This window comes from Crotalus tigris, unplaced genomic scaffold, assembly GCF_016545835.1.
Source record: "Crotalus tigris isolate CLP2741 ecotype Arizona unplaced genomic scaffold, ASM1654583v1 scf7180000017631.5181431, whole genome shotgun sequence".
In the NCBI taxonomy this organism is placed as follows: domain Eukaryota; kingdom Metazoa; phylum Chordata; class Lepidosauria; order Squamata; family Viperidae; genus Crotalus; species Crotalus tigris.
This window is the reverse complement of record NW_024096525.1, coordinates 4,694,777-4,722,737: the sequence shown is the minus strand read 5'-3', so window position 1 is coordinate 4,722,737 and position 27,961 is coordinate 4,694,777. Positions and strand designations below refer to the sequence as shown.

The 27,961-nt window shown below is 44.2% G+C and overlaps 1 protein-coding gene across 17 annotated transcripts in view; it reads left to right on the top strand.

The window, feature by feature from the left end:
• The window catches only part of PTK2 (protein tyrosine kinase 2), a 259,759-nt gene that overhangs the window by 173,651 nt on the left and 58,147 nt on the right, over positions 1-27,961 (top strand). For 10 of the 17 annotated variants that reach the window (XM_039334574.1, XM_039334565.1, XM_039334576.1 and 7 more), the window contains 9 exons: positions 44-64; positions 1,062-1,159; positions 5,447-5,531; positions 8,715-8,815; positions 11,085-11,200; positions 13,331-13,431; positions 16,681-16,770; positions 19,439-19,643; positions 26,935-27,046. In XM_039334574.1, coding sequence (XP_039190508.1) covers positions 44-64; positions 1,062-1,159; positions 5,447-5,531; positions 8,715-8,815; positions 11,085-11,200; positions 13,331-13,431; positions 16,681-16,770; positions 19,439-19,643; positions 26,935-27,046 — 929 coding nt within the window. The remainder of the gene's footprint in view (positions 1-43; positions 65-1,061; positions 1,160-5,446; positions 5,532-8,714; positions 8,816-11,084; positions 11,201-13,330; positions 13,432-16,680; positions 16,771-19,438; positions 19,644-26,934; positions 27,047-27,961) is intronic. The other 7 variants (XM_039334563.1, XM_039334569.1, XM_039334564.1 and 4 more) reach the window with 1 other exon arrangement.

The window sequence follows — 27,961 nt, the reverse complement described above, 5'->3', positions numbered from 1 at the left end:
TTTTCTAAGCCGGTGTTTGATTTTTCTCTTAATTGCACTGCAGAAAGCTATGGAATAGATGAAGGTAACAGGAGATCCTTTAATTATCTATCTGTTTACAATTTTGGAGATATCTTTTTTTTTTTAAAGGAACTGTTGACTTTTTATTAATAAAGTGCTGGCTCAATTGTGTATTTTTAAGCCAACACATTTGATCGCTATGGGATTATAAAGAGGAAACTGCTGTGTTCAAATAAAAATGGGTATATAGAATACAGAAGATTTTATGTCTATTCTTACCTTTTTGTTTTTTTGAACTCATCATTATAAACAATTTCCACTTCTCCTTTTGGAAACAAGAAAGCATGTTTCCCACTATTTTATTTGAAGTACGGAAGTAAAAAAATAGACAATTCAGTTGGCAATGAATAATGCCTAATGATCTTAGGAATAAGCAGTTTACTAAAGAAAAAAATATAATAAAATAAGTATGACGTGTCAGCAGAATAAATTGCATAGGTGTTTAGGCTAGGTTTTTTTCCCCAGCTTTATTAAAACTTGGCCGATTTCCTGATTAACCATTCAATATTATGTATTTTTACTTGGCAATAAATTTCACCCTTCAGTGGGGTTTATTTCCAGGAATATATGTATAGGATTAAAACCACGAGCCTCTAAAATATCGTGTAATGGAGACCTCTTAAATATGCCATTAGCAGGAGCTAATCAAAATAACCTACCCTTTTTGCATTTCTTTCCAATGTGAACCATTGGTCATAATTCAGTTAGGATGTTTTAATTACACTGCTTGCATTAATGTAACTAAACACAATGGAACTAATTCAGAACTAGAAGTCTCACATCCTTTCCAGGATTTCCATTTGAATGGGTGTTTAAGAGGGTTCCGCTCTAGAAATGATATTTACATGAACTGCTTGTGGGCAAATTCTGCTATTTTTTTTTTTCTCCAAAGGGTAATCATTTTAAGCTACCTTTGATGGTATTTTGTCTTTTGTGGGGTACTTCCTGGGGAAGCTGTTTCATCAGTGGATTTAAATTTTAAATGGATTGTATTTTAATAGCCAGGGATTATGAGATTCAGAGGGAGCGGATTGAACTGGGACGCTGCATCGGTGAAGGGCAGTTTGGTGATGTTCACCAAGGAGTTTATGTCACTCCAGTAGGTATCTGTAATGTTTTCATACTTTTTCATAAGTAGAATTATTTGCCGTCTAATTGTGTGTTATTATCCTTTGTATACTCTTATGGTCTAAGATGTTCATTTATCTTTACATTTGCAGATTGTCTCTGGAGTTTTAGAAGAGATAAGGCTTGCGTTTCATTAAATCCTGCAAATACCTTAGTTCAGGGGTAGACAACCTTGGCTCTTTTATGACTCGTGGACTTCAGCTCCCAGAATCCCTGAGCCAGCATGGCTCAGCTTGGAAACCTCTCCCTCAGCATGACTGGCTCAGGATTTCTGGGAGTTGAAGTCCATGAGTCATCAAAGAGCCACGGTTGCCTACCTCTGGCCTAGTGAAAATGCAAATATGTCCAGTTTTGAACTTATCTTATGTAGTAATGGAAAACTTCTTAACGCGGTACATAGAGTCTCTGCTAACCTTTTATCTTTATTGATTACAATTCCTTAAACTACACACCCTCACACGTTCACATTTATTAAACTATAATACCCGCCAGGTGATATAAGGAGCGTTGGAGAAGACAAGAGTTCTTTTATATCACCACTTGTGTGCATGGGTGGTGTCCTTTGTCTAGCCCAGGGCTCTTCAAACTTGGCCCTTTTATGACTCGTGGACTTCAACTCCTAGAATATCTCAGCCAGGCATGCTGGCTAAGGAATTCTGGGAGTTGAAGTCCACGAGTCATAAAAGGGCCAAGTTTCAAGAGCCCTGGTCTAGCCCTTCATTTTGTTTTGTTCTAGCAGACCTCTATCACATGTATCCTCAATTATTTTCTTCATGTGGGGTCCTTGGTGCTCTCGGAGCTTGATTGCAGACGTTTCATTACCAAACCCCATTCCTTTCTAGCCCTGATGGTGTTGCTTAGTTGGGTAATGAAACGTCTGCAAGAACATCGCCAAGCTCACCCACAGTTGAACCCCAATCTACAAATATTCTCTCTGGAGGCCATTTTCTTCATGTTTACTGGCTGTTCGCTGTGACCAGGAAACATAAGACCGGTTGTTTAATGTCTATGGGAAAAAAGCACCTTTTTTTTTAAAAATACCTTTGGGACGTTGCTTAGAAATTATTTTCATTCTTTGTTGACTCAGCTTGCTTGGGGGTCACCCAATTTCAGCTGGTTGCTCTTGTGCAAATACGGCCTGTCCTCTGTCATTCTCTCCCTCTTTCTCAATACTGTGTCATGTTGGTTTGTGTGGCGAATGCTGCTGACAATGACTGTGGTCGTGATGACTAAAATGTCAGATTAAGGCTAAACCTTTTCCCCACTTGACCCCGAAAGCTCATTGTACCAACGTCCTTTCATGGGAAAAAGAAAAGCGTAATGCTGAGGAGAGCTGTGTAGGTGAATTTGAATTTATACACACACACACACACACACACACACACACACACACACACACACACACTGGTATTGAAGTTATTTGGCAGGTGTGGTGGGGAAATCTTTGGGTTTTAGTTTTTCACAAAATGTTGCGTATGGAGAGTTGGAAGACAAAGTCACAAACGATTGGCTTAAGTGGAGTAATAAGAACTTAAGCTGGGAGCTTAACTCCTTCTCTCTGATTATACCAAAGCTCAGAAGCTCCGATAAACACGTCCAGCTGTTACACGCCTGTTGTTAAGTAGTGACATGGTGGGGAGGTGTGCGGAGGAGATGGGGTCCAAGGAGAAGAGAAATCTCATTTGGCCTGAGGGTCTAATTAGCCATTGGTAATGTGTGAACTTTTTAATGTAGAGAACTCTGCCCACCAGCGGCTTCTGATTTAAGCCTGCTGTGGGATACATTTGAACTTTCCAGCAGGAGCTGCAGCTTTCAGCCCCTTTCCAGAGACGCATGAACGCACAGGAAAAAAAAAAAAAAGAAATTACGTTTGTCTTCTCATGGAGCAGTTAGGTTTTAATTAGCTTCTTTCAATAGATGTTTGAAATCTTGGAGCTGTGGGAAGTCAGCTTCCCAGAGAAGGAAATATTAAAAGGGCAGAAAAATATATTTCCTCCAAGGATCTTGAAGAACCAGAAAAGCATGCCCAGTTTGCTTAATAGCCCCAGCTCTCCCTCCCCCAAGCTCTGTACAAATGCAGATGTAGGAGGCCCCGGCTAGAAACTTAAGAAGACAAAGACACCGAAAATCTGCATACCCCATCCAAACTCCAAGAGTCATTAGCCCCAGCACCAGGGAAGCAGGATATAACCTTTGGGACATAGTAGGATTAACTCACAGATGCCAAAAGGACACAGGTCAAAATACATGACACAGGAAATACAAAGCCTCAAACAGGAACAGGAAATAACCTCCAAACAAAAGGCTCCAGAGGGTATAAAAACCTACTCCCCACATATGATCAGACCTTTTTCTCTCCTCTTTTCCTGCCAGAACCATCTTTCTATCTGGCTCTTCAATAAACTGCAACCTTCTTTCTAAAGCAGTCGCCATGTCGTTTATCCCCGGCTTGGACTGGACCATGATGAAGATTTTTCCTTCAACAGAGCTTTAGGTCAAAAAAAAAAAAAAGTTCTTTATGAAACTCTGCCACTTGACTGGAGAAGAATACTTTTACCTTTTTTTCCATTCTGGGGACAATCTGGGGGTCGAAAAAGCTTGAGGAGGATGAACAAGATTTTCAGAAAGGTTTCTTCCCTTGGCCCCACCTTTAGACGTAATCTCAAAAGAAGACTACAGCCACCAGAAAGTGGCACCTTCCACGTAACTCTGCTGAAAAGATTAAACAAAATCCCAATATAAAAGAACGGGGTCTTCGAAGAAACATAAATTTATTTAGTACAGTACTCTAAAAATGTTTGGCTTAGAGAGCAAGCAGTAAGATGTTCATTTATCTTTACATTTGCAGATGGTCTCTGGAATTTTAGAAGAGATAAGGCTTGCGTTTCATTAAATCCTGCAAATACCTTAGTGCAGGGGTAGGCAACGTTGGCTCTTTGATGACTTGTGGACTTCAACTCCCAGAATTCCAGAGCCAGCCATGCTGAGGGGAAAGGGAGAAGTTTCCAAGCTGAGCCATGCTGGCTCAGGAATTCTGGGAGTTGAAGTCCACGAGTCATGAAGGGGCCAAAGTTTCCCCCATGCTGGCTCAGGAATTCTGGGAGTTGAAGTCCGTGAGTCATGAAGGGGCCAAAATTTCTCCCATGCTAGCCCAGGAATTCTGGGAGTTGAAGTCCACAAGTCATGAAGAGGCCAAAGTTTCCCCCTTGCTAGACCAGGAATTCTGGGAGTTGAAGTCCACGAGTCATAAAGCGGCTTGGGCCTAGGCCAGAGGTAGATAACCTTGGCTCTTTTATGACTCATGGACTTCAACTCCCAGAATTCCTGAGCCAGCCACGCTGAGGGGAAAGGGAGAGGTTTCCATGCTGGCTCAGGAATTCTGGGAGTTGAAGTCCACGAGTCATAAAAGAGCCAAGGTTGTCTACCCCTGCCTTAGTGTCACCTGCACCTACTTTGCTTTTTTTGAAAAGATGGTGTTATACAATGCTGGCCATGCAGCTCCACTAAACAGGTTGCCCACCAGCAGATTAAAATTACCGGAAAAATAAGTTGGTGTATAATGCACAACCGATAACGGAAACTTTTGGGGTATCTTTTTCTGTGTAATCTGAGACAAACTTGTCTAATTTAAGCTGAAGTTGAACACTGTGTTTTAATAGAATAATAATGAGAATTCTATCCCTTCTTATAGAACAAAAAGACAAAGTTAATTTCCAGTCAAACTGAAGCACATGCTTAGAAACTTGAAATTGGCCAGTACACTTTTAGTATGAATGTCTTTTTATACTTTTGAAGAAATGAGCGTTAGCATTATGCAAGTAGTCTTTAAAAAAATACACACACATTTGGATCTATCTCATATAAAATTGAAAATAATTTTTTTTAAAGCCCCTTCCACAATATTAAATTAGTTTCAAAGTTAAACATCTAACAGTTCGGTTAGGTTTGTTAATTTTAGGTTTTTGGTTTTTTTTACAGAATTTCAGATTGCGCTGTTGTAGGCATTAAGTAAGGGAAGAAACCATTCCCAACCTCGCTCCTGTATTTCACATATGAAATGTATAAAATGGCAGCAGCTGTTTGTCGTATTCAGCTGCCTGGTTCGTGAGAAAATGCTAATTTTAGCCAAATTGTCACTTTTTTTGGGGGGGGGCAAAATCCGTGAAACACTCTTTTTTTTTTTTTAAAGAGAGATTTCAGAATCAATGTCTGTGTGTGATACCTTTCATTTGTATAACGTGGGCTTTCTATCTTGCAGGAAAACCCTGCCATGGCAGTTGCAATCAAAACGTGTAAAAACTGTACTTCAGACAGCATCAGAGAGAAATTCTTGCAAGAAGCCTGTAAGTTCCAGCGACGTTCCTGTCTTTCAGCTTGGGTAGGCTTAGGCCCGTGATGGAGAACCTATGGCACGGGTACCAGAGGCGGCACACGGAGCCCTCTCTGTGGGCACGTGCGCCGTCACCCCGGCCCCACCTCCTCCCGCGGTTCCCTCCTCACCAGCAGCCCCCCAGAGGAGAGTCGCCCCCGAGGAGCAGCGCAGCCAAGGACATGGCAGCTGGGCAGTGGGGACAAGACTCCACCCTTGCACCCTGGCACGTGCAGTTGATGCTGCGGGGCGCGGGCGGAGGGCGTGGCTACCCTGGCGCTGCTGGGCCGCCTGAACGATCTACAGTGGGCCATGGAAGCGCTGGGCAGGGCGGGGATGGGGTAGGGGTGGGGGCGGAGCGTGCAGGGCAGGGTGGGGGCGGTTTTGGGGCACTCAGTCTCTAAAAGGTTCGCCATCACTGGCTTAGGCGGAGCATGTGCAGGGTTCTTGTTTGCAAAGACTGGAAACACCACGACTTTGCTGAAAACTGTCCCCTGCATTGTAGCAACCACAGTCCCTCCAACCGTAGGCTCTTGCCCCTGTTAAGCAAAGTTCTCCAAGTGGCATCTAGTCCTTCTCTCCCTCTAGAAGTCCGAAATGGGATAGGGTTTCCTGCCTGAGCAGGGGGTTGGACTAGATGACCTCCAAGGTCCTTTCCAACATCATCATCATCATCATCATCATCATTATTATTATTATTATTATTATTATTATTATTATTATTATTATTATTATTATGGATCATCGCACAGTCAGGCAGATGTTCAGACTGGATTTGGCATTTTGTCTACCTATCGAGTCCTTACCCAGGATCTGGGATAGGCAGGAAATCCCATACCATTTCAGACAAATGGCTGTCTAGTCTCTTCTTAAAAACTTCCAGTGTTGGAGCATCAGCTCCAGTGATGGAGCGCCCACAAATTCTGGAGGCAAGCAGTTCCATTGATTATTACAGAAGAACAGAATTGGAAGGGACCTTGGAGGTCATCTAGTCCAACCCCCTGCTCAGGCAGGAAACCCTATACCATTTCAGACAAATGGCTGTCCAGTCTCTTCTTATAAACATCCAGTGTTGGAGCATTCATACCTTCTGCAGGCAGGTTATTCCACTGATTAATTGTTCTAACAGTTAGGAAATTTCTCCTTAGTTCTAGGTTGCTTCTCTCCTTGATTAGTCTCCATCTCTTGCTTCTTCTCCTGCCTTCAGGGGCTTTGGAGAACAGCTTGACTCCCTCTTCTTTGGGGCAGCCCCTGAGATATTAGAAGACTGCTATCCTGTCCCCCCTCATCCTTCTCTTCATTAGACTAGACATACCCAGTTCCAGCAACCGTTCCTTGTATGTTTTAGTCTCTTTGTTGCTCTTCTCTGCACTCTTTCTAGAGTCTCAACCTCTTGCATGTATTCTCTTTCACTCCCCCCCTTCCCCCCTCTCTCGGCTGAAAAATATAGGCTGAGATTTGATTCATAAATCCAGATTTGTAATACTCTGTTTCAAATTGAAGAATGACACACGTAGTTTAGAACAGTGACCGAATCATGCGCAGCCGAGATAAATCTGCTACTCCAGTGTTTCCCAAACTTGACAATTTTAAGGCATGAGGACTTCAACTCCCAGAATTCCACAGCCAGCAACGCTGGCTGTGGAATTCTGGGAGTTGAAGTCCACATGCCTTAAAATTGTCGTGTTTGGGAAACACTGTGCTACTCTAATGTATATTTTTAGAATTTCCCTGTGTATTTCGTGAGATAAAAGGTGGTGCTCTCTCTTCCACAGCACAAACAAACATATTTCCATTCCATTAGGTACGAGGTTTAGCTCCTGTGCTCTTGAGACAGATCATAAAGCAACTCTGTTCCGAGTCAGTGCACTTGATGCCAGCCAAAGGAGTAAATGAGATTTTTCTTGTGGACATCATATTCATATCGGTGTCGTACTCCATCGCAACTCAGTGCATCTGTCTGAGTGGTGTTCCATTTTTCTTCTTTCTGCTCTAATGAAGACAAGATGCGTAAGGCAGTGTGAATCAATAAGTTTTTTTTTTTTAAGATGGGTTTGGAGCTTTGAACCGTATTTAGTGATAATTGTCGCCACTTTATATTTTGCAGGCCATCTGCTCTTGAACTGAATCAATTTAGGCCGATCGAAAGATACTAAATTGGTGTCGTACCTTTGTGGCTCCCTCAGAAGGAAAATCCCTGGCCTTTTCAGCATAGTTGTGAAATCAAAGATGATAATAATAATAATAAAGTTGGAAGGGACCTTGGAGGTCATCTAGTCCAACCCGCTGCTCAGGCAGGAAACCCTATACCAGTGATGGCGAAGCTTTTAGAGACCGAGTGCCCAAACTGCAACCCAAAACACACTTATTTATCGCCAGGTGCCAGGTGGGACGTGGCCCACTGGGTGGGCATGGCTATGGTGGTCATGGCAGACTGGGTGGATGTGACCAAAGTGGGTATGGTCACCTTGATGTTGCTCATGCGGAGGGATGCCTGTGGGGGCCAGGCAGGGTTGGGGGAGATCCAGGGGGTCTCTGGCAGGTGGGGCGTTGGGCAGGAGGTTCGTCCTATGGGGAGAGGCAAGGCAGGGCAGGGCAGGAGTGCCATTGCCACGGGGCAAGGAGAGGCAGGGGCACCAGGAACCGGTTCCGTGGAGAGAAGTTTTTCCACGGACCGAAGAGTGCGTGGTTTTGTGTGCTGCCTGCATCCCATGGGTGGGGCTTTGATTGTTTGTGCGGACCGGTTGCTGGCATGCCGCGGCCCGGTACCAGTCCATGGACTGGGGATTGGGGACCCCTGGTATAAGGCACTCATAGCAGCTGCCTCAAAGGACATCCCTTTGATTGTGGTGTCACAGTGCTTAGAATGCAGTATTGCAGGCTCACTCTGCCCACTGCCATGAGTTCGATCCTGACCGGCTCAAGGTTGACTCAGCCTTCCATCCTTCCGAAGTTGTTAAAATGAGGACCCGGATGGTTGGGGGCAACAGGCTGACTCTGTAAACCGCTTAGAGAGGGCTGTAAAAGCGCGATGAAGCGGCATATCAGTCTTAAGGGCGATCGCTAAGTCTAGAATCAACCCCTTGCTACGAAAAGAACCCTTTCCCCCCTTTGTTTTCAGATTTAACTAGACTTTTTTTTGCTTTCCCTGTTGCAGTAACGATGCGTCAATTTGACCACCCCCACATTGTCAAGCTGATTGGTGTCATTACGGAAAACCCTGTCTGGATCATTATGGAGCTGTGTACCCAGGGAGAGGTAAGAGAGGAATCGATCAAGGCCCATGTCTGTCTTCAAGCATTTGATAAAAGACTTGGGGGGAACGTGGAAGTATTGTGTGAACGTCTCTCTCTCTCGAAGGAAGAAGGAGCCTTCCCCGTTTGGCAACGGCAGAATCATAGTTTCAAATGGAGCCCGGCGGGAAATTGTGGATCGAAGAGGAAACCTAAACCTTTTTTTTTTTCTCAGTGTGGAGTTGAAGTGCAGATCTCTGGTTTACCAGTGGGAAGAGGAGAGCTGAAAATGATCATTAATAATAATAATAATAAAAAACTTTGCACGGCCTAAAGGTAGTCCTTGACACACAGCAGTTCATTTAGTGACCGTTCCAAGTTACAGAGGCACTGAAAAAAAGTGACCTAGGACCGTTTTTCACACCTATGACCATTGCAGCCTTGTAAAGAGGTCATAGTTGCCCACCCTTCAGAATCAGAAGAGAGCTGGAAGGGACCTTAGAGGTCATCTAGTCCAGCCCCATGCTCAAGCAGAAGATCCTATACCATCTCAGACAAGTGACTGTCTAGTCCAGTGATTCTCAACCTTTCTAATGCCGTGACCCCATAATACAGTTCCCCATGTTGTGGTGACCCCCAACCACTTATACATCACCGGGTGCCAGGGGCGTGGCCAAAGGAAAGGGGGAAAAAAATGGCAGACAGCTTTGTTTGGCGACCCCCGTGAAATGGTCGATCGACCCAAATGGGGTCCCGACCCACAGGTTGAGAACCGCTGGTCTAGTCTCTTTTTAAAAACCTCCAGTATGGAGCACCCACAACTTCCGAAGGCCAGCTGTTCCACTGGTTGATTGTCCTCACTGTTAGGAAGTTTCTCCTACATTCCTGGTTGCTTCTCTCCTTGATTAGTTTCCATCCATTGTTTCCTGTCCTGCCCTCTGATGCTTTGGAAAATAAGTTGAACCTCTCCTCTTTCTGGCACTCTCTCAAATACTGGAATACTGCTATCATGTCCCCCCTAGTCCTTCTTTTCTCTAGACTGGCCATACCCAATTCCTGCAACCCTTCTTAGTTTAGAGTACGGTGGTCCAAGCTCTTGTAAAACATGTACGTTTTGATTGGAAGGAAATTCATTTAATTCTAAACTTCAGCAGAGATACCCAAATTCGAATATTGTCATCGCTTTCCTTTTAATAGTTGAGTGCCACAACGATTGAGGCCATTGCCAGGACTTCCTGTGAAAGTCCAGTGATAGAAGTCCACTTTAGAAGTCTCAGTTTCTCTGAAGCAGTCCAGTGAGAATGGAGCAGGCTCAGTAGCCAGGGAATGGAGGACACTGGAATGGAGAAGAGAGATCAAGGCAGTTGGGATTCTTTACACCGCATCATCATCATCATCATCATCATATCGCACAGACTGACTACAAGTAGCGGCATGACAAAATAATAACAATGGTGCATTGGAAGATCTGCAAGAAATATTATTTTCCTATAAGCAAGAACTGGTGGGATCATAAAATAGAAAAAGTCATAGAAAATGGTCAAATTAAACTGCTCTGCAATTTCAGAATTCAAACAGACAAGCACCTGCAACATAACACCCCGGACTTAACAATTGTTGATAAGAAAGACAAAAAAGTCTGGATAGTGGACGTGGCAGTGCCTGGAGACAGCAGAATAGACAAGAAAGAACTGGAGAAGATAACAAAATACAAAGACCTACAAATAGAAATAGAAAGACTGTGGCAAAAGCAAGCAAGGGTAGTACCAATAGTCATAGGCTCCTTGGGTGCAATCTCAAAACAACTGGAGCACCACTTGAACACCATTGGCATTGATAAATTCGCTATTAGTCAATTGCAAAAGGCGGCCTTACTAGGAACTGCTTCCATCCTGCGATGATATCTGTAATACCATCAAACATCCGCATCTGCCTATCCCAGGTCCGTGGTAAGGACTCGATAGGTAGACAAAAATGCCAAATCCAGTCTGAACATCTGGTTGACTGTGTGATGAATAATAATAATAATAATAATAATAATAATAATAATAAAGTTGGAAGGGACCTTGGAGGTCATCTAGTCCAACCCCCTGCTCAGGCAGGAAACCTTATACCATTTCGGACAAATGGCTGTCCAGACTCTTAAAAACTTCCAGTGTTTGAGAAGAAACTGGACAGCCATTTGTTTGAAATGTTGAGTAGAGATCCTTTGCACTGCAATGTTCTGCCCCTGGTTTTGTTTTTGCTCAGTCTGACCTCTCTCTCTCTCTCTCTCTTTCTCCTTTATCCTGTAGCTGAGATCGTTTCTCCAAGTCAGAAAATACAGCTTAGATCTGGCGTCTTTGATACTTTACGCTTATCAACTTAGCACAGCCCTTGCCTACTTAGAGAGCAAACGGTTTGTACATAGGTAAGATCATCACCACCCAGCAAAATATTTGTATATATATATATATATATAAAAGTTGTATACATCGCCGTCTGGTATAACAGCCACCTTGGGTTCAATGGCATGGCGTTTTCGCATCCAGAACTCCCATTTTCTATTATTTTACGTATTTATCAAATTTGTACAGCCACCCATCTCACCAAAAGCAACTCTATATTTTGATTTAAGGAACAAGCAGGAGTAGTATCTGAACATCTCAGAATCCACTTCTTTTCATCCTTGATTTATTGGTGTCTTTGTGAGTATTACCCGTGTTTTCCTGAAAATAAGACCGGGTCTTATATTAATTTTTGCTCCAAAAGACGCACCAGGGCTTAATTTCCAGTTAGGTCTTATATTCAGGGAAATACGGTACTAAATGTGTCCATCTGGCTGACTCCTAACTGGGACTTATTTTTGGGATGGGGCTTATATTACGAGCATCCTGAAAAATCATGCTAGGGCTTATTTTCCAGTTGGGTCTTATTTTGGGGGAAAACACAGTGTTGGTTCCGAATCCAGCAGCATGCGAGAGACTTGGGAAAGGCTGACATCTGCTGGGCAGTCTCTCCCAGTGTTTTCTAAAATATTACTATTTTGAAAGGAAGGAGATCTGCCAAAACCTTTTGCGATTTCCAATTTTGAAGCAACCTGCAGCGCCCAAAGCAGCGATAGCTATAAGAGAGTTTTCCTGAAAACCATTTAACCAATAAATAGATTGTTTACATTTTCATGGTAATCAAAACGGAAAACAATCGGAGCGATATTTGACATTTTTAAGAATAAAGAAAATACTCTGTTAAACACGGATGTCAGACCCACAGTATAAAACTTCAAGTGCACACATCCTTGTAGAAGTTTCAGGGTGGTTTTGGATGCAGTATCTTCTAATCCTTGCAACACCCTGTACAGTACCTTATTTTAGAAGCAGAATAGAGCTGGAAGGGACCTTGGAGGTCTTGTAGTCCAGCCCCCCTGCTCAAGCAGGAGTCCCTATTCCAGACATGTCAAACACAAGGCCCGGGGGCCGGATGCGGCCTGCGAAGTGGTTTCATGTGGCCCGCGAAGCCATCCTGGAAACAGTGAGGGAACTGCCCCCGCTGCCTTGACCCCACCCAGGCCGGCTGGGAGCCAATGTACAATTTTGTGGTGGCCATCTTGTCGCTTGCCCCGGTCCCACCCCCTTCTGCCAGAGACCCTCAGATCTGTCCCACTCCTGTCCAGGCCCCCACAGGCCCCCTTGACGCAAACGATGTAGAACTGGACATGCCCACCCATAAGGCCACACCCACTCCATTCACGCCTACCCAGTAGGCTGTACCCACTCTGGCCACACACACATCCCCAGCGCAACCGCAATGCTGATGCGGCCCTCAGTGAAATTGAGTTTGACACCCCTGCCCTATACCGTTTCACACAAGTGGCTGTCTCCTCTGTTCTTAAAAACCTCCGGTGATGGAGCGCCCACGATTACTGGAGGCCAGCTGTTCCACTGGTTAATTGTCCTCACTGTTAGGAAGTTCCTCCTTAATTCCTTAATTTTAATTAGCTTACATAATTAATTTTGGTAAGCTTACATACTAAGGCAAAGATGCCAGCAAGATTCAGAATTCAGATTCCAACTAGGTTCTGCCTGATTTTTAACTAAGGGGTCAAGGAACCATAAATTAGTCTTGTTTTTTCTTAAAACAAGATCCTGGATATATATATTTTTTTCTGCTTCTACGTGCATATGTTTGTACATTTCATTGTAAGGGGACTGGAAAGGCTTTGAGCAGTATTAATAGGAAGAGTGCTCGCTCTTTCTTTTCTCCTGCTGCTCCAAACATCTGGTACCAAACAAAATTGTTACAGAGGTTTGGAACCCAGCCCCCAGCAGGCGCAGTGTGCAGCTTTCTCACTTGGTTGCCCTTATATATTCAGGTACAATTGTCTAATCCAGCTAGATTTTCATACAGTATGTAGTGTGACATATTGTACCTTTTTGTTGGAAGAGAGCAAGGAGCGTGATAAGATTTTGGGTGTGAAAATAATCTGATTAAATGTGCTCCAGATGTGCTCAGGTGTGCTGATGCCTCAAACTGAAGGATTAATGCTTATGTCTTCTACCAGGGATATTGCTGCTAGGAATGTACTGGTGTCCTCTACAGACTGTGTGAAACTAGGTGACTTTGGTTTGTCTCGGTATATGGAAGATAGCACATATTATAAAGGTAAGTAAGAGATGCGTCTACACCAGTGGTTCTCAACCTTTTTAATGCCGCGACCCCACCCCCCTGGCCGGTCGTATGTCGAGGACTACTCAACCGGTCGTAAGTCGAGGACTACTCAACTGGTGCAGCACCGTTTGCAGAGTGGGACTTTTGGCGGGCTCAGCAGGGCAGAGACAGCCTGGACAATTCCTATTGGCTTTTGAAAGCCAATAGAATTAGACTCTATTCAAGAGAGTCTATTCTATTGGCTTTCAAAAGCCAATAGAATAAAAGGGAGTAGCACAGCTAAGGAAAAGGGGGAAAAAATGGCGGACTGCGTTGTTTGGCGACCCCCGTGAAATGGTCGTTCGACCCCAAATGGGGTCCCGACCCACAGGTTGAGAACCACTGGTCTACACAATCCCTGTCTACAGCCTCTGTTGAGTAAAAAGAGTATCCTCTCCTAGACAGTGATGGCAAACTTTTTAGAGATTGAGTGCCAAAAAAGTGGCCCTGCCCCACCCCCGCTCCGCCCCCACCCCGTCTGCCCGCAGGGCCACTCACTGCCTCCAGGGCCCACCACAGATCACCCAGGCAGCCCAGCAGTACCATGGCGGCCACGGCCTCTACCCGCGCCCTGCAGCATCAACTGTGCGTGAATGAGCGTGGGGGCAGAGTCTTGTCTACGCTGCCTGGCTGCCATGTCCTTGGCTGCACTGCTCCACGTGGGCCACGCTCAGGGGCGACTCTCCTCCAGGGCGACTGCTGGTGAGGGGGTCGCGGGGGGAGGGAAGGCTGGGGCGGCAGGCATCCCCACAGAGAGGACTCCAAGTGCCACCTCTGGCACCCGTGCCATAGGTTCGCCACCACTGCCCTAGGACATGGGAAAAGAAGTATAGTCAGCAGCCCACAATTAAAAACCAGTATAGTCAAAGTCCATTTAAGTATTTTATTTTAAAAGATCAGTATAATTGTGTTGTCAGGTCTAGTTCAAATTTGTCATTAGGCTGTCAGAGAAATGCTTTTGGTATTTCACTGTGGCAGTCTCCCATAGGCCTGAGATCACAGTCCAGGACTGTAGAGTTAGAGGCATTAGAAAATAGAAATTATGAAGATCTTACTTCTGGTTGTGCGTATAGTCAAGGCCATGGTTTTCCCAGTTGCAATGTATGGCTGTGAAAGTTGGACCATAAGAAAGGCTGAGCGCCAAAGAATGGAGGCCTTTGAACTATGTTGCTGGAGAAGACTCCTGCGCGTCCCTTGGACTACAAGGCGGTCAAACCGGTCAGTCCTAGAGGAGATCAACCCCGACTGCTCTTTAGAAGGCCGGATCCTGAAGTTGAAACTCAACGTACTTTGGCCACCTAATGAGAAGGAAGGAGTCACTGGACAAGAGCGTAATGCTGGGAAAGGTTGAGGGCAAGAGAAGGGGACGACAGAGAATGAGGTGGCTGGATGGAGTCACTGAAGCAGTAGGTGTGAGCTTCAGTGGACTCCAGAAGATGGTAGAGGACAGGAAGGCCTGGAGGGACGTTGTCCATGGGGTCATGATGGGTCGGACACAACTTCGCAACTAACAACAACAACTTCTGGTTGGATCCTGGCACCACTAGATCAGGCTCAAAAGATCCTGGCACCACTAGATCAGGCTCAAAAGATTCTTGACAAGAGTTCCCGTTCTCCTTTCTCCATCTTGACCGAGGACTTGTATAAAGGAGCCCTAGCAAAGAATTGATCTGGTTTACTAAGTTGATTAGCAAATGGATTCTACACCGTTGAACAAATAGAAGGGAACTGGAAAGCATACAAGCATTCTCCATTTGCATTATTATAAATGTGAATGTATGCTATTGTATAGATAGTCCTAAACGTACGACTGCAATGGAGCCTGCCCATTACGGTCGCAAGTTGTGAAGGTAGTCAAGCGAGGCGCTGACTCGATTGGCTTGCTTAACAACCTCCAACTCTGCTCTCCCTGAAGTGGTTGTTAAGCAGAGCACGGGGTGCCTCAGAGGTGGGGAAGGCCCTAGGAGGCCTAGCGCAAACGTAGGCCCACCTGCCCCAGACTTCCCAGTGCCTCATCTACCATCTGAGGCACCCTGTGCTCTGCTTTCTACCTCTTGAGATCCCGGCAAGATTCTGATTTTTCAGTCTTGATTACATTTGATAAAAGTCAGAGCGCTACCAGGCCTACTGTATTTGGTATGTGAACATCTGGTGGACTGTTAGATGGTTTTGGATGCTGAGTACTGTTAACTCTTTACTGCCATCTAGTAGTCGTCATATTTTTGCTTCCCAGCTACGGAATGACTTCGCGACAATTGTGCTGCTTTCTGTGCAAAGCTTTGTGGCTAGGTGAGGGGTAGGCAACCTTTTTGACTTGTGGACTTCAACTCCCAGAATTCCTGAGCCAGCATGGCTCAGCTTGGAAACCTCTCCCTTTCCCCTCAGCGTGGCTGGCTCAGGAATTCTGGGAGTTGAAGTCCACAAGTCATAAAAAAGCCAAGGTTGCCTACCTCTGGCCTAGGCCTAGGCCGCTTTATGACTCGTGGACTTCAACTCCCAGAATTCCTGAGCCAGCATGGGGGAACTATGGCCCCCCTCATGACTCGTGGACTTCAACTCCCAGAATTCCTGAGCCAGCATGGCTCAGCTTGGAAAACTCTCCCCTCAGCGTGGCTGGCTCAGGAATTCTGGGAGTTGAAGTCCACGAGTCATAAAAGAGCCAAGGTTGCCTACCTCTGGCCTAGGCCTAAGCGGCTTTATGACTCATGGACTTCAACTCCCAGAATTCCTGAGCCAGTATGAGGGAAACTTTGGCCCCTTCATGACTGGTGGACTTCAACTCCCAGAATCCCTGAGCCAGCTTGGCTCAGCTTGAAAACCTCTCCCTTTCCCCTCAGCGTCGCTGGCTCAGGAATTCTGGGAGTTGAAGTCCACCAGTCATAAAAGAGCCAAGGTTGCCTACTCCTGCACTGGGTCATCTTTTATTCAAAGGCATTTACTTGATGTAAGATACCACAGTATAAGATCAAGGGGAGGAGTGATCCATTCATAACTCATATATCGGAAAGACAATAATATATGCAACAATAACCACCCAATCGTCCAAGCTGGCGAAAAATTCAGCCAGCACATTGAGATTTTGGCAAACATGCATGTGTATGTACTCCAAAGCTCAGCTCGCAGTCCAGCAATGTAAAATGTACGGCGTGGAGCAGAATGTTGACGTGTAAGAGGTCCTGAATAGATTTCCTTTCTGTACTTTAGCTTCAAAAGGAAAATTGCCCATCAAGTGGATGGCCCCAGAATCCATCAACTTCCGACGTTTTACCTCAGCCAGTGATGTTTGGATGTTTGGTAAGAAAAGATCACCAAGGGCTCGCTTTCCTGTGCCTCTGCCTCCATTTTAAACTGGTTATTGAATGTGCACAGCTGGTCCTCGACTTATCACCGCAATAGAGCCTTAAATTTATTTATGTTGCTAAGTGAGATGTTTGTTTATTTTACGACCTTTCTTGCCACAGGTGTTGAAGTGAATCATTGCAGTTGTTGAGTTAATACAGTGTTTCCCAAACTTGACAATTTTAAGGCATGAGGACTTCAACTCCCAGAATTCCACAGCCAGCGTTGCTGGCTGTGGAATTCTGGGAGTTGAAGTCCACATGCCTTAAAATTGTCAAGTTTGGGAAACACTGAGTTAGTAGCACAGTTGTTAAGAGAATCTGGCTTGCCCCATTGGCTTTTCTCATCAAGAAGTTTGCAAAAAGCTGATCACATGACCCCGGGACACGGCAACCGTCCTAAATACGAACCCGTTGCCAAGCATCCGAATGTTGATGACTTGACCACGGGGATGGCTGCAATGGTCCTAAGTGTGAAAAACGGTTATGAGTCACTTTTTTCATTGCCGTTGTAATTTTGAACGGTCACTAAACGAATTATTGTAAGTCGAGGACTCCCTGTATCTCCCTTGCCTGCTATTTGCATGGCACTCAAACAAATGATGATGATGATGATGATGATGATGATGATGAAGTTGGAAGGTACCCTGGAAGTCATCTAGTCCAACCCCCTGCTCAGGCAGGAAACCCTATACCATTTCAGACAAACGGTTGACTAATCTCTCCTTAAAAACCTCCAGTGTTGGAGCATTCACCGCTTCTAGTGTAGGTTCTCCTGCTTGAGCAGGGGGCTGGACTAGATGACTTCCAGGGTCCCTTCCAGCTCTACCCTACCCTACCCTACTCTACTCTACTCTCAATAAAGAATCCTATTCTATTCTATTCTATTCTATTCTATTCTTATTCTATTCTCAATAAAGAATCCTATCCTTATCCTATCCTATCCTATCCTATTCTCAATAAAGAGTTCTATTCTATTCTATTCTACATTCCATTCCATTCCTTTTTCTATTCTATTCTATTCTATTCTTCTCCTACTGCGCTCTTTCTCCACCCAAATGCATCGTGTGTCACTTTTGTATTGTATGAATTGGTTTGATGGAGCCCATTTTAGTCATTTCCTACAGGTCTAGAAAGAGGGAAAGGCAGTAAAAAGCAACATTTGCTATGTGTGTCTCCCAGGTTGCAAGGACATGTGTAGCGTGTGTTGACATTAGCCAGGGAAAGGGTGATTCCAAAATGAGACGGTTTCTTAGTCTTATCTACGAGTGTAATTCCCCAACTTAACAACCACCATTGAGCCCTAAATTTATGTCGCTAAGCGAGGCAGTTATTAAGTGAGTTTGGCACCCTTTGACGACCTTTCTTGTCATAGTTGTTACGTGAATCACTGCAGTTGTCAAGTTAGTGACATGGTTGTTAAGGGAATCAGGCTTCCTCCGTTGACTTTGCTTCCCTAAAGGTCACAAAAGGCCAGGGGTAGGCAACCTTGGCTCTTTTATGACTCGTGGACTTCAACTCCCAGAATTCCTGAGCCAGCTTGGCTCAGCCTGGAAACCTCTCCCTTCCCCTCAGCATGGCTGGCTTAGGAATTCTGGGAGTTGAAGTCCACGAGTCATGAAGGGGCCAAAGTTAGTTTCCCCCATGCTGGCTCAGGAATTCTGGGAGTTGACGTTCACGAGTCATAAAGCAGCTTGGGCCTAGGCCAGAGGTAGGCAACCTTGGCTCTTTTATGACTCATGGACTTCAACTCCCAAAATTCCTGAGCCAGCATGGGGGAACTGTGGCCTCTTCATGACTCGTGGACTTCAACTCCCAGAATTCCTGAGCCAGCATGGCTCAGTTTGGAAACCTCTCCCTTTCCCCTCAGCATAGCTGACTCAGGAATTCTGGGAGTTGAAGTCCACGAGTCATAAAAGAGCCAAGGTGGCCTACCCCTGCAAGAGGGGATCACATGACCCCGGGACACACTGCAACAAACATCAATACAAGTCCGTTGCCAAGCGTCCGAATTTTGATCCCGTGACCCTGGGGATGCTGCAGTGACCATGACCAACAGCCATAAGTCAGTTTTTTTCACTAGTATGGTCATGTTGAACGGTCGCTAAACAAATGGTTGTAAGTCAAGGAATACCTGTAGCAAAAAAGGGCCTGCCTTGCTCCATTTTAGGTGAGGAAATTATCCTTATAGCCAAAAAGAGTTGGGGCATCTAAACCTTGATGGTTCCCCCAGGAGGTCGCAGCAATTTGCACAGAAACAAAATTTGCCTTTTTCTTCTTCTTCTCGGGGCCGATATTAATCGGCTGCATCTTTTCCTCCTTCATCGATACCGTAGTCAATTGTAATGGTTATTTTTTAAAAAAAATGGTATGTCCAGAGTTCATTTCTCAGAAGCTTGTAGGAGCTACGTTTGCTTGCCAGCTCGTGTCGTTTCCAATAAATCATTGCTACCCATTCTCAGACAGAGAGTCATCCACTACCTGGAGACATGAGTAAGAATTCCAGTTTTATTATCTCAGGATTTAAGCCGGTTGAGACCTTTTCTGAGTGCAGTATTCAGTTTCACTTCTCCAGCTCGCTTTCAGAAGAGTTTGCTGTTCTTTTTTTTCCCCCCGCTTCCCAGGTGTATGCATGTGGGAAATCTTAATGCATGGCATTAAACCCTTTCAAGGGGTGAAGAACAACGACGTGATTGGCCGGATCGAAAACGGCGAGCGATTGCCGATGCCGCCCAACTGCCCACCTACTCTCTACAGCCTCATGACCAAATGTTGGGCGTATGATCCCAGCAGGCGTCCGCGATTTACGGAACTTAAAGCTCAACTGAAGTAAGAATTCCTTTTCTGTTTGCTCGTATGTAATAAGGCTCCTTTTTCTCTGTGAAAATAATAGTCTTTATGGGGGAGGGGGCGGTGATTGAGATACGGTGGCCTTTCCTTGCAAGCCAGGTTTTCATTACTCTTGATTGCAATTTGGAATAGCATCATTTTAAAGGAAAGCAACGCACCTAAAGAATGTCGGAATAATTGCAATTTGAATCCTACCATGGTAACATAATTGTCCTGCTTTATGTTTTTCTGACAACCTGTGAAGGGTGCTTGTTAAATGGCTGCCAAACGCCGTCTTTGGAACAGGCGTCCATCGTGAAATCCTTGTTTCCTTTTCATAGTTCCTTGTTCTCGTATTGACCATGTTGTACTGTTGTGTTTTATTGGCTGCCAGCAGAGATGGTCCCATCGTAGCATTAGGGCCATAGTCACATTGCTTTTCTAATAATAATAATAATAATAATAATAATAATAATAATAATAATAATAATAATAGTAGTAGTAGTAGTAGTAATGATGGTGGTGGTGATGATGATGATGTTGGAAGGGACCTTGGAGGTCATCTAGTCCAACCCCCTGCTCAGGCAGAAAACCCTATACCATTTCGGACAAATGGCTGTCCAGTCTCTTCTTAAAAACTTCCAGTGTTGGAGCATTCACCGCTTCTGGAGGCAGGTTGTTCCACTGGTTAATTGTTCTAACTGTCAGGAAGTTTCTCCTTAGTTCTAGGTTGCTTCTCTCCTTGGTTAGTTTCCATCTGTTGCTTCTTGTCCTGCCTTCAGGCGCTTTGGAGAATAGCTTGACTCCCTCTTCTTTGGGGCAGCCCCTGAGAGTTAATATAGTTAATGCTAGAAGGTACCAGCTGAAGAGTGCAGAGAAGAGCAACAAAGATGATTAGGGGACTGGAGGGTAAAACATACAAGGAACGGTTGCTGGAATTTGGAATGAAAATTGTGTGCTCAGTTATGGTTGTAACTCGAGGGCTACCTACGTTCCATAGCTGTGAAGCTGCAACTGAAAAGCTCCTGTGCCTGAGTTCAACACAATAGCGAAGGTCATGAAAACATCCTTGGGATATTTGAGGAGAAACTGACTGTAAGAGATCATGGAATACTGTTCGTTCCTCGTTGAGCAAAATAAAACAAAATATTGGTGTGAGGTTTTTTTTATGAGAGGCCCAGAAATGAGTCACATCTCCAATTTCAGCCAGTCTTAAGTTTAAATAACTTCCATTAACTTTTTTCTTTTTTCTTTTCTCTGAACAAAGAGAGATGCCTTTGGCTTCACCATCCCTCCAGAAAGGCTAAGTCAGCCCTTTGGCCTAAAGCATTGGGAATTCCCTTCTGGTGAGGCAACCGTGGGCAGTTGGAACACATTGGAGAGTTTACGCTATGATGTATCCACAAAGCAATGCTTCGTCCCACTTCGGAGTTCACTTTTTTGTGTGTGTTTTCTGTTGTCATCATTTTTTTTTTGTGTGTGTGTGTGTGATTTCTACAAGAAAGACCTCCTCCGCTGTTAACGTGTTTTCTACAAAGCTGATGAGTTCAAGATAGTGAACCAAAAAAAAAAAAAAGGAGCAGAGAGCTGGGCTTATCTCAGGCAAGGAGCTCTTTCTGTAAGTTTGACAAGCTGGAATTCTTGATCTTGGAAGGCCAGCATGATCAACCTTCATTTTATACCTTTCAGTTGTTTCCTGGTTTGTGGACACACGTTAGTGCTAATGCTTCAATCAGTGTCTCCTTCCAACAGTCTACACAGTATTAGGCCTTTTTTTAATATACTGTGTTCCATTTCAGACGAAATAAAATTGTGCAGAAATGTCTGTGGAGATGCTCAATCATCCAGGTTCTTGGTCTCAAAGGTGCTTTTGCAAAAGGCAAGTGGGCTTTGCTTTTCCTGGAAGACGTTTCCCTTCTCATCCAAGGAGCTTCTTCAGTTCTGACTGTTCTTTAGAAATATCTAAAGAAATATCTCCCCATAGTTATGTAGGACGGGGCTTTTCAACCCGTGGTACGGGTACCACCTGTGGTACATTGGCACCTGGCAGGTGGTACGTGACCATCCTAGAAAAGTGGTAGCGGGGGAAGGGAATGAGCTGAACCGGTGGCAGCACCGCACAAGCCTGAGCGAGAGATGGCTGGAGCTGCAGGGCTCTCAGGGCTCAGTGGAAGTGCCAGGATCAGCACCAGGCTCAAGCTGGAGCTCAGCGCTGATCCTGGTGCTTCTGCTGAGCCCTGAAGAAGCACCAATCAGCTGGAAAGCAGCACTGATCCTGGCGCTTCTGCTGAGCCCAGAAGAAGCGCCAATCAGCTGGAATGTTGCAGCATCTCCAGGGTCTTGTGATTTACATTCAGATGCTTGGCCACTGATTCATATTTATGACGGTCACAGTGTCCCAAGGTCATGTGAAGTGAGGAAAACCTGCTGCAACCACCCAGCAGACAGGCGGAATAAAAAAAACCAAACACCCCCCCACCCCACCTCCGCTGCCAATCCTCAACAGAAATGCTCACAACAATGAAAACCTCGGACAGGAGGAAGAGCACAGCCGAGTGGGCAGGCAGGTGTCTTGCTCGGCTGTGGCTTGGGGGGCATTTTTTTCAGTGCCATTGTAACTTTAAACAGTCACTGAGCGAACTGTTGTAAGTTGAAGACTACCTGTACTTTATCACTTTTTTCCTTTTTTGGGGGGGGGGTCATCAGATTTTTGACACCTTGCTAGATGACTGGTGATACTTGGATATTGTCATATCCTAAAAGTGGTACAATGGGTAAAGCCCTGGACTATAAAATCTAGCAATAAGTAAGCTCCTATTCCACTAAGTTTTCAAACGTGCGTTTCTAGTTGCTGTCTCCTGGCCCAGCTGAAGGGTAAATTGGCTCAAGTACAATACTCTCTGCAAAGGGTTTCCTTTAGCTTTTATTTATTGATAATCTTGCATGTTCCACTTTGAAATCTGCAAGGCCGTTTGTAGAAATATAGACGCAGGGGGCAGGCGCAAAAGATTTCTGAAGCTTTTTAACTCTTTCTAGTGGCAAATTAGTAGTTTTATTTCCTTTAGCGGCGAAATACGGGGGGCAACTTTTCATCTTAATTTATCTTGTTGCTTAGTAAGTTAGGAATGGTTTAACTAGGCCAGGGGTAGGCAACCTTGACTCTTTTATGACTGGTGGACTTCAACTCCCAGAATTCCTGAGCCAGCCATGCTGAGGGGAAAGGGAGAGGTTTCCAAGCTGAGCCATGCTGGCTCAGGAATTCTGGGAGTTGAAGTCCACGAGTCAGGGGGCCTAGGCCTAGGCCAGAGGTAGGCAACCTTGGCTCTTTGATGACTCGTGGACTTCAACTCCCAGAATTCCTGAACCAGCCGTGCTGAGGGGAAAGGGAGAGGTTTCCAAGCTGAGCCATGCTGGCTCAGGAATTCTGGGAGTTGAAGTCCACGGGTCATGAGGGGGCCAAAGTTTCTCCCATGCTGGCTCAGGAATTCTGGGAGTTGAAGTCCACGAATCAGACAGCGGCCTAGGCCTAGGCCAGAGGTAAGCAATCTTGGCTCTTTTATGATTGGTGGACTTCAACTCCCAGAATTCCTGAGCCAGCCACGCTGAGGGGAAAGGGAGAGGTTTCCAATCTGAGCCATGCTGGCTCAGGAATTCTGGGAGTTGAAGTCCATGAGTCATAAAAGAGCCAAGGTTGCCTTCCCCTGAACTAGGACAATGATGGTGTCTCCATCTCTGGAGGTTTTTAAGAAGTGACCAAAGAGCTACTTCTGATAAATGGTTTAATTCATTTTTGTGCACAATGTTGAGGGTTGGTAGGTCTTTTTCTTCCAATGCTCTGTGATGGGATGAGTAGTTTTCACTGCATCTTATAGTAGGATGAACTAATAACCTAGGTGAGAAAATCACTATTAATCCTCTTCATAGGAAAGAAACTAAATTTAAGAGTACCTTTGGAGTTTCTTCCATCACTTAGATATGAACCAGCTGTGTGCTGCACCTGCCAAAAAAGCCAACACAGTACTGGGCTGCATTAACAGAGGGATAGAATCAAGATCACGTGAAGTGTTAATACCACTTTACAAGGCCTTGGTAAGGCCACACTTGGAATACTGCATCCAGTTTTGGTCACCACGATGTAAAAAAGATGTTGAGACTCTAGAAAGAGTACAGAGAAGAGCAACAAAGATGATCAGGGGACTGGAGGCTAAAATATATAAGGAACGGTTGCTGGAATTGGGTATGTCTAGTTTAATGAAGAGAAGGACGAGGGGGGACAGGATAGCAGTGTTCCAATATCTCAGGGGCTGCCCCAAAGAAGAGGAAGTCAAGCTATTCTCCAAAGCACCTGAAGGCAGGACAAGAAGCCATGGATGGAAACTGATCAAGGAGAGAAGCAACCTAGAACTAAGGAGAAACTTCCTGACAGTCAGAACAATTAACGAGTGGAACAACCTGCCTCCAGAAGCGGTGAATGCTCCAACACTGGAAGTTTTTAAGAAGAGACTGGACAGCCATTTGTCCGAAATGGTATAGGGTTTACTGCCTGAGCAGGGGGTTGGACTAGATGACCTCCAAGATCCCTTCCAACTTTATTATTATTATTATTATTATTATTATTATTATCATCATCATCATCATCATCATCATCTCCAAGGTCCCTTCCAACATTATTATTATTATTATTATTATTATTATTATTATTATTATTATTATTATTATTATTATTATTATTATTATCCATAATGAACTCCGTAATTCTACCGTATCGCATGGGTCTGTAAGAGATGGAAAAGCTTTGGTGAAACAGAAGAATTAGCTTAAGGTCACAATGAAAAAAAGAATGGAGGTTACCCAGCATTGTGAAATTTCTATTTGAAGATACGATTTTCATATTTTAAATCTCTAAACAACTAGGGGATGTCTTGAAGCTGTTTTAAAATCTGGCAGATACAAGCTGCATGACACGACATGCCCTTTGACTTGCATGCTTTATTGTCGTACAAATAACATTCCAGTTTGGGAAAATATGATTCAGTTTGACTCTCCTAACCTCCGGCGAGTTCTCGTTTTTTAAAATCCTAAGAGTGCATTCCAAACCAGACGTAAAAAGGGGAACCGGGAACATCTCTGGAGGTTGAGCTGTTCCCGGCTGACGCTTCAAGTGCTCACACAAAGTCAGAGCTTTGATCATTTTTCATCCTTGGTTTGGAACAGTCCAGAGCAGAGACCCCCAACCTTTTGGGCACCAGGGACCGGTTCCATGGAGAAAGGTTTTTTGCACGGACCGGAGAGTGCGTGGTTTTGTGTGAGGCCTGCATCCCATGGATGAGGCTTTGCTTGTTTCTGTGGACCGGTTGCTGGCATGCCGTGGCCCGGTACAAGTCCTCGGATTGGGGATTGGGGACCCCTGTTCCAGAGTATCTCACGGTTGTTTCCATGCTTTCTTTTTTGTCAGAGCAGAGAGAAAAGCATCTGAGAATTGGTTCCATTTCAGCTGGTTATTTATTTATTTATGAGACTTATATATCGCTTTTAAGTGCAAGCACTCTCTAAGCCAGTGGTTCTCAACCTGTGGGTCGGGACCCCATTTGGGGTCAAACGACGATTTCACGGGGGTCGCCAAAGAAGGCTGTCCGTCATTTTTCCCCCTTTGGCCACGCCCCTGGCACCCGGTGATGTATAAGTGCTTGGGGGTCACCACAACATGGGGAACTGTATTATGGGGTCGCAGCATTAGAAAGGTTGAGAACCACTGCTCTAAGCGGTGTACACCAGTAAGCAATGTATATATATATATATTTACATTGCCCCCAACAATCTGGGTCCTCATTTTACCTACCCCGGAAGGATGGAAGGCTGAGTCAACCTTGAGCCGGTGAGATTTGAACCACTGACCTGCTGAACACAGTCAGCTAAAGTGGCCTGCAGTACTGCACTCTAACTGCTGCGCCACCTCGGCTCTTTGGAAGTCGGCGTGCCTTAACAGAATAACAGAAGGGGTTTGGGGTGGTCTTCTGGTCCAACCACAGGAGACCCTGTGCAATTTCAGGCAAATGCTTGTCCAGTCTCTTCTGAAAAATCTCACCCACAACTTCTGGGGGCAAGTCGTTCCACTGGTTAATTATTCTAACTGCCCGGGAATTATTCCTTATTTCTAGATTTGGTGAGAGCAGGGAAGTAGGGAATGTTAAGCGAGACTGTCTTGGTTAATGGCCATCACGACGTGACCACAATGGACAGACTCCGTTAGGCTCATACGTTGAGGACTATCTGGGGTAAAGAATTTGTTTTTGAATAAGTAGTGGATTTGGACAGCTTATCTTGTTCCTCTTGTGCCTTAGAGAACCAGACAGAACGGATGTAAATTCTAAATAGCTTGTAGAAAGTCTTGACCGGCATCCAAAGCACAGCAGTTGTTCCTGTGCCAGGCTGATTAGCTTGCAGCTCTGGAGAGACTAATGTGAAAACGATCAGATCAGCTTCAAACTCTTATGATTACACATAGCAGTTTTCTAGAATGCTTAGTAAATCTGGGAAGCTGCAACTCATGATGGATAATCTAGTTGGCTAGTTTGCATGCCAGGAAGAGCGTTGGTAAGTAGTGGAGAGCTGAAGTTAAAAAAAAAAAATTGTATTTAAGTAGTTTTTTTTCTTCTTCCCGCCAAGCAATTATTGCATTTTTTGCTTTTTTAAAGAGAGAACGTTTGATTTGTTCAAAGGAAAAAAAATGAGATTATTTGCTAATAGATTCGTGAGTCTTCCTAAACTGTAAGAGAGTCAGAAGATTTTTCAGTAATCAGGCAACCTTATTTTCTATGTTCATATTTTTTCTCCCCAAGCAAATATATATTTTTTTTTACTTGCTCTAGGAAAGCTTTTTTTAAAATCAAAAGGAATGGGATCTACATTCATTCATACGTACAGATTTTCTTTCTCCTTTTGGGAAATCGCGCATAGCTTTCTAAAAATATCTTTCATTGGTATGTGTGTTAGTGTTTAAAAAGTCTTACATTTCAATGCCGAGTTGCTAATTTTGCAAAGGCATGGAATTCTCTCCTCCCCCCCCCATTCCATCTCCCCTTCCTCCAGAATAGCCTTAGAAAAGTCTAAAAGTTTCTGTTGCTGTCTGAAAAAAGAAGAAGACTGTATTTGTCTACTGCATTCCTGACTTGTCTCCAGTCTGGAACCCCTGATTTGAGGAATGCACTCGGAGGAGACTCCAGGACCACATTTATTATATTCCGAGACATAATGCCATTTATCTTCGGCTCCCCGCTTGTTTCCCTCTTAGTACGATCCTGGAGGAGGAGAAGCTGCAGCAGGAAGAACGAGTAAGGATGGAGTCCAGGCGACAAGTCACCGTGTCCTGGGATTCTGGAGGATCCGATGAAGCTCCTCCCAAGGTACTATTGAGTGAAGATCAATTTTATCTCATATCTTTTATCCTCAAAGGGCGTTCAGTATAAATTTATGGATGAGCAGTGCTGAGGCCATTTAACAGACCAGGGTTCCCTTTTGGTTAAAATCCAAGCAACACTTTTTTTTTTAATAACTACTAATAGAAGAGAATATTTGTAGGTTGAACTTTGAGGTCCTTGGTGCTCTTTGAGCGTGGTTGTTTTCATGAAATGTCTGCAAGAAAAGAACCAAGGACTCCTCAGTTATTAATGCCCAGCTAACTTTGATAAATTAGAAACAACCAACCAATAACAAGTGATGGTCACTATCTGTAATGATTTGTTAACTGGGGAATGGGGAGGGAATTAAATACTCTATTCACAGTTAATAATAATAACGGTTGGGATTAAAGATGAATGTTAAGATAGAAATATATGTTATTTTAGAGCAAGTATTGTATATAAAACTTAGATGTATATGCAGAGATGAAGAATTGATTGTAAAAAGTGGAATAATCTGATAAGAATGTATATACTGGAATGCCACGTTAAATGCAATGTTTGTTTGTTTTTAACTATTATAAATAAAATTTGTAAAAAATAACAACAACAACAACAACAATAATAATAATGATAATAATAATAATAATAATAATAATAATAATGTTGGAAGGGACCTCCAAGGTCCCTTCCAACATTATTATTATTATTATTATTATTATTATTATTATTGTTGTTGTTGTTGTTAATAAAGTCTTTCTGATATGGTTTTTGTTTGTTTTTGCAAAGACATACAGTTCTACTCTGGAAAAAAAACCACGATATGGTGATTACTTCTGACAACAGGATATATTTTTTTGTGATATTCAGCCAGGTTGCTAATTATCCTTCTCTACATTCACATTTCCTTCTTTGAATTCT